This window comes from Mirounga angustirostris, unplaced genomic scaffold, assembly GCF_029215605.1.
Source record: "Mirounga angustirostris isolate CCGP_5_RB_7025 unplaced genomic scaffold, mMirAng1.0.hap1 SCAF_6, whole genome shotgun sequence".
NCBI classification, from domain to species: domain Eukaryota; kingdom Metazoa; phylum Chordata; class Mammalia; order Carnivora; family Phocidae; genus Mirounga; species Mirounga angustirostris.
This window is the reverse complement of record NW_026991714.1, coordinates 137,227,795-137,241,559: the sequence shown is the minus strand read 5'-3', so window position 1 is coordinate 137,241,559 and position 13,765 is coordinate 137,227,795. Positions and strand designations below refer to the sequence as shown.

General features: G+C 34.1%; 1 protein-coding gene across 14 annotated transcripts in view; it reads right to left on the bottom strand.

The window, feature by feature from the left end:
- Window positions 1-13,765, bottom strand: part of VTI1A (vesicle transport through interaction with t-SNAREs 1A) — a 358,252-nt gene that overhangs the window by 265,225 nt on the left and 79,262 nt on the right. For 10 of the 14 annotated variants that reach the window (XR_010412580.1, XM_064595276.1, XM_064595278.1 and 7 more), the window contains exons 4-5: window positions 6,648-6,725; window positions 213-233 (exon numbers count right to left, since the gene is read on the bottom strand). Coding sequence is in view for 13 of the 14 variants with exons in the window: in XM_064595276.1 (XP_064451346.1) it covers window positions 213-233; window positions 6,648-6,725 (99 nt within the window). In the remaining variant the exon portion in view is untranslated. The remainder of the gene's footprint in view (window positions 1-212; window positions 234-6,647; window positions 6,726-13,765) is intronic. The other 4 variants (XM_064595284.1, XM_064595277.1, XM_054508391.2 and 1 more) reach the window with 1 other exon arrangement.

Here is a 13,765-nt window from a genome sequence, read left to right as displayed (position 1 = left end):
ATGATCACTGTGATAAGCATGATTAGGGCTTACTTGTTTTTTTAAAAGATAGTCAGCAGAGAACATTTCCAGCCATATAATCAATACTTTTGCTATGTGTAAATTTTCCTGGAAAAAAATGAACCCAAAGATCTTACTTCAGATTTAGAAACTCAATTTTATAGGAAAAAGCAGAATTAAAAAAAAAAAAAGGCAAGCTAGGAAGTACTCACCTCTTCACGTAATTTTATCAACTGCAACATGAATGCACACAAAAAAAAAGATAAAAAGGAAAGAAATGGCAGGAAAGAAAGATCAGTTGTGTGACAGGATACAGAATTAACATTGACAATTTATCTGTTTACATGTTTAGCATTTAAAAATCACAGACAAACACATTAAAAGAACCTAAACATAGACTACATGCAGAGTTTTTTGAACGAATAAAGATCACTTTCTCACACTGTCACATTAAACAAAGAGAATAGTGTGAAATTCTCTTTTAAAGTACATCTAAGACACCATCATGAAATAAAGGGGAACGGCTTCATAGAAGTCTATATTATAAAGAAAAAAACAAGTTTACTGTTCCTCTCTTCTAAGAATGTACCACTGAAGAGGTTTTGTATATACAAGTTTTCAGGATGTTTTTCTATTTTGAATCTTGACAACTGATTTCAGATTTTACCTACAAATGAAAACGATTAATAGTCCATGCTTTTGTCCCAATAAATATTTAAAACAAATAATTATGTTAGTTAATATCATACATGGGTCCACTCTAGGAATAGGATTGTATTTGGAGGTAACATTATTTTAATTGGAAATAAAGCATGCCAGGAGAGATAATATTTAGGACATAGTATCAAAATATTTCACTATCCTTAGAAATATTGTGTATATCAGAGTTAATTTCTAGGATTTGTTTTGCGTAAGAGGCTACTGCAATCACATGGTTGTTGTTTTTCTTAATTTTTGAAGTTTCTTCATTTTTCAATTTTCTTCATCTTGTAAATTGGGCCATCTCAAAGCCATGAACTATGAGCTCTTATTTCATTTGTACTTCAGTCTGTTCTCACTGAAGTCAAACCAAAAAACCACCCTTTACTTGTTAGTAAATTCCCTGTGATAATGTTTTAATTCTCCTCTGTAGAACATGTTTTACTTACTTTAAATATAACAGATAAAACAAGTTATTTAGCTCTTTAGAAACTAGAAAATGGATATAACCATATATCTGGCTCATTCTTTGTGTGTCTCTGTATGTGTGTATATGTGTGTGTGTGTGTGTGCGCGCGCACGCAAGCTGGGGGTGTGTATATGTTTCACAGTATTCTAAATCAAATATCATTGTGTAGTTGAGATGACTGCCATAGTTTCTGCAATGAATAGAAATTGAAACCTATGTTGTGAAAGACTATAAACCACATTCTAAGGCTGAAATTTGCATCCTCAGCAATTCAGGTCTACAACTGATAATTTTTAAACATTCAAATATCTGTAACATCTGTTATAACACTTGACATATACAGGCCAATAAATTAAACTATTGCTTTGGGAGAAAACGTGCCACGAACTGCTCACTCTCTAAAAGTATCATGTTTACTATAGCCCGGCTTTCTCAATGCTTAATGCTGTTTTTGTCTCCACAAGGAAGGCAGTATGTATTCCAGCTTATTCTGTCATTTTATTTGTTATATGAAAAGTATTTCAAGTCCAAAGAATGAGATTTCAAAATTGTTATGAATCTTTTATAGAAAGGGTACAGAATCTATTCCATAATGTCTCACAATGCACTTAGTGAAAATGAAAGTTTTAATATAGTCTTTTCAAAATATACAAGAAGTTGTAATTATTTTTAATTAATATTCTCTCAACAACCATCCAGTGCCTATGAGTCAAGCATCCTGTTTCATGTGAAAGGTTACCATTCTTCTCAAGAAGAAGGAAAATTTTAAACTAAAATACCTGGCTTATCATATATAGGGATCTTTCTCTTTGCTATCTGAACATCATGGGAGAAAAAGGCAAACATTAATTCTCAGGAAGAGACGATCTGGGAATTGATCGCACAGCTATTTTTTCTTTCTGGGGGCACCATTCTTCAGTTGACTATGATACTTAAAGGGCCAAAGTTTAAAACTACTCCTCTGCAATTGAGACCATTTGGGGCATGCCACCCTGCCATAATCAATGAGTGTTTAAAAATGCTACCCATTTGTTTTTTCAATAGGTTCCAAACAAAAAACGTTCTATCTTGTTTGTGCTGCATGGCTGCATTCAAGCTCTACACCGGATTTGTAGCTAAGCTAGGTAATGGGAGGGGTTTTAATCTTTATCTTTTTTTTTTTTTTTTTTTAGTCTGGGAGTTTTCATTCAAGTAAACAAAAGATGGTCTATTTTTGAAAATTAACAATGCTTAGACTAGACTGAAAGTAGTGATTTCGTATTTTATTGAGTTACTAGCTCCATCATTGGCGACTTGAAAATGTGCCATGCCACCATGTTGAGTTATGATAATCAACATCTTTTTTGAAACAAAGATTTTTTTTTCCCCCCAATGCAGAATTTGATACAAGCGGTAATCTGTTCCTTTGTGGGCTGAAAAAATCTGGTTTACGCTGGTTTGAACCAGTGGAATCTCTTGTGGCTAAGCCTTCTGCTGTGGCTAAAATCAAAACTGCACTGCAGCGCATGTGAGGGTTCATGCGCGCGCCTGTGTGTGTGTGTGTGTGTGTGTGTGTGAGGTGCGTCACGTGACCCCCAGAACTACCGATTTTTTTTTTAAGCTGATAACGCCACTGCCGTCTCTGTCCGCATACAGATAACGAATAAATGCTGAACTCTATTAAACGCCCTTTACACATTATCGTGGGTCGAACACACAATTTTCTGAACTTACGATGACAGTCTATTTATTTCGCTATAAACCCTCAGCACGTAACGAACAGATTTGTGCCTGGTAATGATCTGCTCTGCCAGGGCTATATGAAATGATACCGACCTTCTTTAGATCTTGGGGAATTAAATTGACCGACTTCACCCCCTGGTCTGTAGCTGAAGTTTGACACACTTTATGCACAGCAAGCCCAAATCGGGACTTAAGAGAACCTCGCGTTAAAAAATTAAGCAATCCTATCTGCTAAATACTGCTTTACCACAAAAATTTCGGCATGTTTAGGAATATCCTACTCCTTAGACATGTATTTGAACCTTCTATTTAGGATTTACTAAAATTTCGTTTACTCACATTTATTCACCAATCAATATAATTTTGCATGCGGAAATTGAGAGACCATTAGGGCTCAAAAGTAGAGTCTGGAACATTTTATGTGCCCCATCATCATACTCCACTATGAAGGGGATTAGGGGATTTACTTCTGTAAGATTTTTTTTTTTCCTTTCCTGAGAATGGTTTTCATGAAACTAAAGGTAACAATTACTAAAGTTTCCACTCTAAATACAGCACTACTACATTTCAAAAACTCAACTCTCTCAAAGAATTAAAATCTTGCCATATGGAATGGAAAACATGGTATTTTAAAATAATAGAATGATAATGCCTAAGACAATAGTCCTTGGAAAGCTGATGACCCAACAATACTCGAATGTGCAAAGTAGGTAATTTTGTCCCTTTTTGTAAATGAGGGATGAGCCATATTTGATTGCATGAAATGGATATGAATCAGAAATGAATTTATACAAAGCAATTAACTGGAAATTAAATGAAATTGTGTACTGTATGAGGGACATTAATGATGCACTTGAAAAATTCTTAATTGCTGAAATCTTGACATTTCTAATCATGTCAGAAATGTTTATATAAAAGTAAATTAATATACTTTCTAGTTAATTGACAGATTATGTGTCTAACAGGTTTTAGATGCCTAAAAAAATGCATTATAAATGGCCAGAATGAGAAATAATAGCTATGGCATTCACATTTGCCTAAATCTGTACAAAGAAGCCACTATAGGGAGGATGTGTATGTTGTATTGAAAATAACTAGTCAGTAGTTAATTTTACCTATTTGCAACCATTGCTATAATTCTTTATTATTTTCCTTTTTCTGATCTATAATTTTTAAAAATTGAGATACATCCCAATTTCAGTGAAACGTATATTTTTGTCTCATTTTATTTACCTCCAAGTTTTTTCTGTATATTAAAAGTTTATCTTAAATATTACATGGCTACAAAGTTCTGAAAGTCAATTTATCAACAATTAACTTGAAGATAATCTTAGTTGTGGGCAGGAAATATTTTCTTATATAAATTATAGATAATCCTACCCAGAAAAAAAAGAACGCTCTTCTCAGCCCCTGAGCTATAAAAATTAATATAAAGAGCCAACTTAAAATCTTTTCTTCCTTTAAAGAAAGGGCTTCTGTTTTGATTCCACAGTCTGAATGAATACTGATGCAGAATAAAGAGTTATTCTCAAGTGACCATTCCTGACTAAGGGATGTGTTTTAGTTTGAAGGATTTAAATTCCTATATTATGATAAAAAGCCCCACAACAAAATTTAATCATTTCATTATGGAATAGAAATTTTGTTATAGTTAGCAACAAAATATCCAGGAAGTTAAGTGTAGTCTTTTTGAACTTTCAAACCTAATTTGAATTTTGGACTGAAAAGTTCACATAACTAATAATCTAACAGTTACACAGTCTCATGACTATAATTTATCATATTCTATTTATTGAAGTGACAGCTCCTTACAACTTAACTTCAGGTTCTCCAAGCACATTCAGAATTTGTAAGTTTGATTTATACAAGTCCAGAGGAAATCTCTGCGTAATCACTTTAAAGTGACAGGAATATAATTTGAAAAATTCAGAAAATATGAACTCTATTTTTGCGGAATATTTTTCTTTAGGCATAAAAAAAATCATACTTATATGTACGTGAGGCAAATGTTTTAGGCATATAAAATGTCCATTAAGAGAAGTGAACATGTTTAAAAAAAAAAAAAAAAAAAGGAATCCCTGTCAGAGTACTACAACATCTATTGGAATAAAGGAGTCTGACTTAGACAGGAACACCCCTTCCTTTCTATTTCCTCTATATTAAGCAGTAGTTTCAAATGAAGGAAAGATCTATAGCTTTCTAGAGAACTGACATGGGAACTATGCATTCACTTTTTGCAAAAAAGAAAATGCTTTTTTTTTTTTTTTGCAGTAAAGATATGAAATAAAATTATGATTCATTCGAGATATGAACAATCCAAATCTCACTTAAAATAGGAAGAAAATATTTTTTCTCTCATCCTCAAGTTATTTAATCTATTATGAGTAAAACCCTTTATCCCACCACCCTTTTATGTTTGATGTGCTCCTTATTTTTTTTCTTTTAGCCGTTCTCACATTTCAATCAGGGAAGCTGAAATCCCAAGTCAAATCTTAACGTGTTTACATGTCTAAACTCAAGCTGATAACATCCAAATAGTGGATGAGGTGAGATCTTTCCAAAAACAAATATAATCAGCTCAGTGATTCTTCTCCCCCCTCCTTTTTTTGGGTGGATGGATGGGGGCCTTAATCACATAAGCAACATCCCATTTACAATATTAACATTAGAGTAGATAGTAATATAGTTTCAGCATATGTAGACCTGTAATATAATCTGTTTGAAATGGTAAATATAATTATACAAGTTTTATAATGTGTATCAATATATTATGTTTTACTATCTTATTAAAATTGTGGTTTACTCAATGAATGATTTATGTTCATTTTTATTTAGGCAGAGTAGAGACATTTACAATACTTGCCAAAGGAATATTAATAAACACATTCAGGTCTTGCTTCTGAAGTTCCCATCATTTATTTTCTCTAAAAGTGTCAAAGAGAGTAAGTCACTAGGGTTATTTGAGACATTTTAAAAGTCATCTCTACACTGAGGTTCTTAAAACATTTTTTTAAGTCATATACATTATCTACAAGAATTAATGAAGTCTCCAGTATTAATTCAAAGGAAGAAGTGGGACATTAATTAGACTCATGGCACTGCTGTGTGATCCAATGAGAACTGACAGCCAAGTTGTAAGGCCCTTTTAAGAAGAAACTGTATCTTATTTTTTGCCTATGCAGATCTTAAACTGTAGAAAGAATTTTCCTATTATTATTATTATTATTTGACAGAAGCAGGACCTCTATATGAGTATCTAAGTTCCACACTGGCGCTCACAATTTGCATTTTGGCGAATGTATTTTAAGAGGCTCCACAATGGGAGACTGAGCTGCCCTGTTGAATTTTGAAAGCTTACTCTCATTTGTTTTGCTGCAAGTGTTGATTTAATCATACTGCACTATTATCAAGGCTGCGTTATGTGCTTTTTTATTCCTTTTACATGTGTTTGAGGTGAAGACCTTGGCTTTGTCTGCAAACGGTGTGTTTCAAGTTATTCCTTAAGTACTAAATAATAAAGAAAAGAGAAGAAAAGATTTTTTAAAAGATAGCAGACAGTGATCTCAAGGTAAAGGGTTAAATGTAAGATCTCCAAGAAACATTTTGAAGTTGATTAAGACTCCAGCTTTGCATTAAACAGTATCGCTTCCACATGAGTTGCTGCTGATACTGTTAAGGAGCAGCTTGAGAGCCCAGTGTGCCAGTGACCTCCTTCACCCTCCAGCCACCCACCGGGCCTTCCTGATTAGCATTCTACCTGGTTCTCCGAGGAATTCCCATCATCCCCTAGGAGCTCATTCCGTACTTCGTCACTGTAGGCGATCCGTGACCTTTTCTATAAAACAAAACAAAAAGGGAGAGAGTGAGATGAACGCTAGAAAGTAAAGGCTTCGGAGCATTATTGGTATCAAGGCTGATCATCTCAAACCTCGAGAGCCCCCTAATGGAAACCTATTTGCTAAGATCTGCAAAGCAAAGTTGTGTAAAGTTCTTGAACTTGAGAAGTTTAATGTAAATCAGAAGTTTTTCAAATGTCAGTAATGAAAGAAAACTCTGCATTGTGTCAGTATTCCATTAATATTCACAAGTGGATCAGAACTGGTATGTTATTCCATACATAGTCATTCAAATAAGACCACTACACTAGAGGAAATAAAGCTATATAAACTGTCTACTGGCAAAAATCACCAGATTGTAATTAAGACAAGTGTATACGGGGGTCTTTAAAATTGTGGCAGGAAATGAACTTTAGAATATAGGTCTTTTAAAATTGCTAATTCTAGGATAATATTATGACTCCAACTGTGCACTGGAATGCCTGGAAAATAGTTCATCTCTGTCTCCTGCATTGTTGTGATGTTACTAGCCAGAAAGAGATCGAATTTAAAAGTCCACCCCGTTTCCAAACAATAACTTAAATGTCCCCAAGCCCTCCTCAAATAATAGCCTAAGGAAAAGTAATGTGTGTGTGTGTGTGTGTGTGTGTGTGAAAACAAATTAAATTTCCCAATCCCAGTAAATAAAGGCAAGTGGGCTGAGTCAACCATTCTCAATCCCAGTAAATAAAGACAAGTGGGCTATGAGTCAACATTTCACTCAGTGAAATTTTGTTTTATAAGAAATCGACCTTGACCTGTAAAGTCAGAGGGATATGTGTCTATAAGCAATTCATGAATTATCTAAATGTATACACATCTGGAAAAGCTAAAAGGCTCTGAAAGTTAGTTGTGAAGCTAGAGTGCCATCCTCAGATCCTCCTTCAGCATCACCCTCTCAGATCCAAATGCAGATTTACAGGTTACTTTGCTGCCTTTTTCTGCTTCTGAACTAAGCAAAAAGAGTCAATTTAAAAATGGCAGCTGGGAAATAGTAATCTTGTCTCACTTGCAGGCTACAGTTTAGGCTTCAACATGTCGTACTTGTTCAACTATGAACTGAAAAATTATTGTAGTTTAAAAAGGACTATTCATAATTCTTGAGGAGAAGTCAACAAGATTTTTAATTAGATTTTTATATACTAGTAAGTTACACTGCTTTGCAACATGGAGGTCATAATATCTTAAATGTGAAATCATACTAGAATTTAAAAGGACTTCTAACAAGAAAACCCAGTAGATTTTGAATCATTTTAAAGTTGCAGCCTTTCTCAATTGGGGTTCTTTATCTGAACCACAAAATGGAAAACTATTTTAGTGACTATTTTCTCAATCTATCAAGGATGGTACATAAGAGAGAGTTTAGTACATTACATAGACTAGAAGTCTAATGGCACTAGGGCTTAACTCTCCTGCAGAACCTAGTTGAAAAAGGCTGACTGGAGTGTAAATAAAAATAAACAAATCTAGACATCCCTTTATTTTTTTTTCAAAAAACAAATCATTCTCATGGAATTCTAAAGATCACTTTGATTAAACTGAAACTAGAACCTGTACTCATTCTACCACACAAAATTTCCTCCCCATTTTATTACCCTTTGAATGCACTCAGGAAAAAGATGCAAAAACTGCAAAATGTTTCGTAGAAAGGAGATGATGGCATCCCTTCTCTGCCCTGAGTCTCTACCCCAAGCCCCCTTCTCTGATGCAAGTGTATCTCTTGTACCTTAGCAAATGCACTAAGTCTGTAAATAGATAAATAAAACCAACAATGTTGCAGAGGACAAAGTAGCAAAGTTAAGTCATTAGCCTGAGGTTAGTAATGACATCTATATCAGATGTCTTAACAATTCAGGAGTGAACCAACTCATTCACTTGTGAACATGCCAGACTTCTTACCACCACAAACTGCATATATTAAGCCTGCTTCTCTTATTGTATTTACTGAAGCTACTGTTAATTATTTCTATAGACTTCATACAGAATTGTATTGAAAAATGCTTAACTGCAAGGTCAGTATACCTCATGGCCTTACAACAATATTTAGATCAAGCCAAACCTTTCTTTTGCCCATTTGGAGATCCCCACTACAGTAGTTTCAAACTAGCTAAGCAAAAGTATTTTACAGCATTAAAGGAAATGAGAACCTTTAAACAGGCTGTGGTATCAGAGCTGCCTTTTTAATTATTCATTTCATCACTATGGGGGACTAAAACATTCCACAATATGCAAGAGTATCATATGGAGATTGTTTTTGTTTTCCCCCCTTTCACCAAAATACCAACAAATTGGCATAGATTGTTCAATTACATTATATTCTTATTTTGATTTACTAAACTTCAAAAGAAGAAGAAAATTACAAACATGTATCCCTAAATATCTACTCTTGTTTTGGTGAGAATCCATTGCTTTTGAAAACCAGTGTACAGAGTGTATGCTGTTTAAGAGTGTACATGTTCAGCAACAGAGGAGAACTAAGGATTTATCCACAGTTGAAAGGTGGTCCCTATATACGTCAGTCTTTACTATTGGGATGGTAAAAACTGGTCATTTGGATGGTTTTCTGGATGTAATTAAGCAAATGATATGCTGAGTTTATAAAATATTCTCTGATTAAGCTAACTTCTCTTAAAAGAATTTTTAAAAAGCTCATTTCAAATATCAGAAATCGTTCTTCTTGAAAATGATGCAACTGATGCAGAAAATCGAGCTCTTTACACTGGATATCATTTTACAATTTTTTAAAAAAAATTAAGACTTTGTTTTATTAAGAGTTATATTTAAATGTCTGACACTGGTATTTTCTCCTAATTATTTTGTGGTCTGAAATTTTAAGTAAGCTGATTGTAATCAGCTATAATTTAGCCTGCAGGATCATCACTAAACTGACTGAATTCCAAAAAAGGCAAATTCCTGTGAATGACAAACTGCTTATTTTATTGATAATTTCCCTCCAAAACATCAATAAATAATTTTACCTTTTGTGTTATTTTTAATAACCTCACTCTCTATTACTAAGTACTATGTATATTTTAATTCAGATGACTCAAAGTTAATGAAGCTGAAACATCAACTGTATCTTGATAAACTAAAATATTTTTACTTTATCATCAACTGTATAAAATTTGTACTTTAGCCAAATGCAAGCATGGGAATTTGAGCTGGAAATGTCACACACTCAGCTACAGTTTGAAGGAACCCAATTCATAATGCATTTTATAAATAGTTAATGACTTCTATACATAAGCTAACCAGGCAAATCAAGAAATTGTCAACATTTTTAGTCTTAGTTGTCAGTTACCACTGTCTACTGGTGCTTTATATGTGGCTTCTGGAGAAGACAGAAAGTCTATGCAGTGTGTAATCTATTGCAATTTCAGGTCTGTACTATACGGGTGGAAAGCTTCGACTGACAATATTTGCCACACACACACACAGTTAAATACAAGAGCATTTCTCACTTTTAGTTGTGTGTTTGTGTAAGGCTTATTCCTTCTAACTTATACTAAACTTAGGTGGACTAGACACAGTTGGGCAGAAAAATCTACAGACCATATATGAATTACGGAAAGAATATGGCAAATTAACAATTGACTGCTATCCCTAAAGAGTTAGACACACAAAGTTTCGATACCTATTTTAAACTGATGACAAAAGTGAGTCCTTCATTATGAAAGTGAGGATTTCAGATTCCAAGCAGTTTTCACTTGATATACTGATACTGATTGGCTGATTTTCAACACCGATTGGCTGATTTTCTTTTTTTTCTTTTTTTTTTTTTTTTAAAGATTTTATTTATTTATTCATGAGAGACAGAGAGAGAGAGGCAGAGGGAGAAGCAGGCTCCCAAGGAGCAGAGAGCCCGATGCGGGACTCGATTCCAGGACCCCGGGATCATGACCTGAGCCGAAGGCAGATGCTTAACGATCTGAGCCACCCAGGCACCCCCGATTGGCTGATTTTCTTAAAGCCAAGTTCAATCAGATACACTTGGCCAGTTCTGTCTGGAAATTTGGTTTGAAACAATCTGTCTACTTGACCCAAGCCTTAATATTTCCCAACTGAACTGAGTATGTTTCTGGATAGGCACTGCTAGACTACAAACAAGATGAATTAACTTAGCTGAAACTAATTAAGAACTGTGATCTGTGGTGCAGCCTTCTATATGATTCTACATGTGAAACAGGGTACACATAGCCAGAATGAGGATTCTACAACCCACCACTCACATAAGCATAACAATGCAGTTGGTTTATTACTAAAGCATATATGAGAATTTAATTTCCACAGCGTGCATATGGCAAAGCAATTGCTTAAATTGCCTCACCTGGGAATTTAATACAATGTTATCATCAGACCAGCCACATTGTAAATAGATTTATAATGCTTTCCATGTGCTGCACTCTGTTGCATATGAATTAAGTAATGATCTGGTATTACAATAAAATCAGCTAGTTCCCACACCTGGCAGACAGGATATTTCACTAAATTAATACCCATACAGCTACATCACAAGGCAGGGGAGAGGAAACCATCTCTAAGGCATTTGACTTGAGCTTTACATGGGAGGCAAACACTCCATGGCTATGTAGAATGTCACTATGTTGAATGGGTTGCTCAAGACAATCTGTTTCTAACATCTGTATCACGGAATTAAGACTTTCTCATTCCCATTCAATTTTGGCCTAATTTTCTTCATTCAGTACTTTAATTACTAATCAGCAATCCACAACATTCACAAACACTAAGAAAGCCCTTTATTCTAATCTATGTGCTGCAGACAGCCAAATAATTGATACAAAGTGCAGTATGGTTTTGGTAAGTAATGAAAGAACAGCTTGTCTTACTCCATAATCAAATTGGTCTATAGAAGAAATGGTTAATAGATTTCTCCATAGGTCTAAAACAAATTACCCAGTCTGGCCAGACTTTTCCATTGCTTCTACCATGTCTTTCAATCTCCATATATTTAATAATGCCCAAAGTTACCAGGTGATTAGAAACTGTTATGCTTTCATAGCCAAAGAATTTAACTGGTCTAAAGAATTTAACTGCTCCTGTTACAATTAACACTTAGGGATATCTTACAGAATACCATGAAATTATATTTATTAGCTAGTCATATAATCGCTGGCATTCATTCCTTACTGAATTCTAGCTGGTTCAAATTAAATAATATCATACTTCTGTAATGCCCAGATGGCATTTTCTAAAATGCATCTATCTTTGGCACAAAGCATTCCATTTTTAACCTCACTTCTATTTCTCTATGACCAATTTCAGCTTTTCATACACACTCCACCCCTGACCCAGGACTTTAAAAAGCTCATCAATCCAGGAGAGGAAACTTACATTTTGGAGAAAAAGAAATAAAAAGGAAGTTATGAAATTTTGTTCATCACAGTGTTCTCTGTGCTGCATTAATTTCTAGCATAAAAAACAATTTAAGATTAAAACATACCATGCTACATGATTTAGGTAAAGGGAAAGTATACTGTTAGGTAAATGTTAGATCCTTGGAAAGTAGTTAGGATGAAAAAGCACAGGGCACTGAGCAAAGAGAACAGAGGTAACATTTCAGTATGTGATCTTGGTCAAATTAAGTTTTCTATCACTTTCTTCAATATCTAAATTAGCAACAATATTTATTTCTCAGGGCTGTTGCGTGAATTTAAATATTATAAACAAATGGAAACCTATCATAATACCTTGGATGTGATAACCTTGCAAAAGACATTCAACTAAATATTAGTTGGTAATATTGGGAAGGATGCAATAAAACCTGTACACATATATGCCTGAGAGTATAAATTTGTGTATCTTCCCTAGAAAGTGATGTGTCAATATATACCAAAAGCAACCTTAAAAACTTCATAGTATTTAACTCAGTAAGTCTACTACATTGTTTTGCCCAATTTCCTATTTTGTGATGTAACCATTTTTGGATGACTTTCAGTGGGAAAAACTTTACTGCATTTCTTTAATGTTATCAGAGAAAGTAGGTTCCAATCTGTTTCTTCTAAGTAATCATTCCACTAAACATGGCTTGCTCCTGCTCAAGGGACTGTTTAGAGTTAAAGGTTAAGCTCATTCACTGGAAAGTGCACATGCCACATGTCACCAATATTGTAGCATTCATAAAGGGAAAGCACACTTTCTATCTATCATAAACTCATGGCCAATGGACCATATGCAAGCCACCAGAAAGAAAATACTAGCATGCCCTGCTACTAGGCTACCAACAGTTGGAAAAACAGGTTAACATGAGAACACTGAAAGAATCCATTGTTCTTAGTATGTAATACCAGGAAAAGATATTTAAATTTTTTTTTTTTAAAAAATGTCTTTCTACCATAATCACTTTCATTTATTACTTTTGCTTATACTTGCAAAAACATTTTACATGTTTGAAGTGGATATTTATGTTTTGGCTTACACAATGAGCTAGATTATACCACATTTTTATTTTTTAAAAAATTTATCTATAATATCACCTGTGACTATTTATATGCATATAATGAGGTTATATATATATACATACACATACAGGCTCACACAAACCCATATGCAATCCATATGGAATAATAAGTCTATTTGTACTTCACAATGCTAGAATAGACCTTTATTTATACTAGGAACTCTGACCACATTGCTGCTACATCATTTAATGATTTGCAAAACAGAGAGCTCAGAAATCATGTACTGTACTTCTTCATTTCCTCCTCCAGCAATTCTAAATTTAAGCCTAAAATTTAAGTTTAGCATTGGTGTTTCAAAATGCCGTGTGAGTTAGTATCATGGCCTCACTTGCTTACATATGCTTGTAGTTTACGACTTTCACATTGCTATTGAACACAGTGTGGCTGTGTCTTAAATCATGTTAGCTTGTCAATCAATAATTAAGTTACTTCATTCAGAAAATCAGCTCATGATAGAATGCCCAGATGTTGTTGTCAACATCTGGAATAGTGTAAGTTTTCAGTCGAGGAAATTTAGTTCT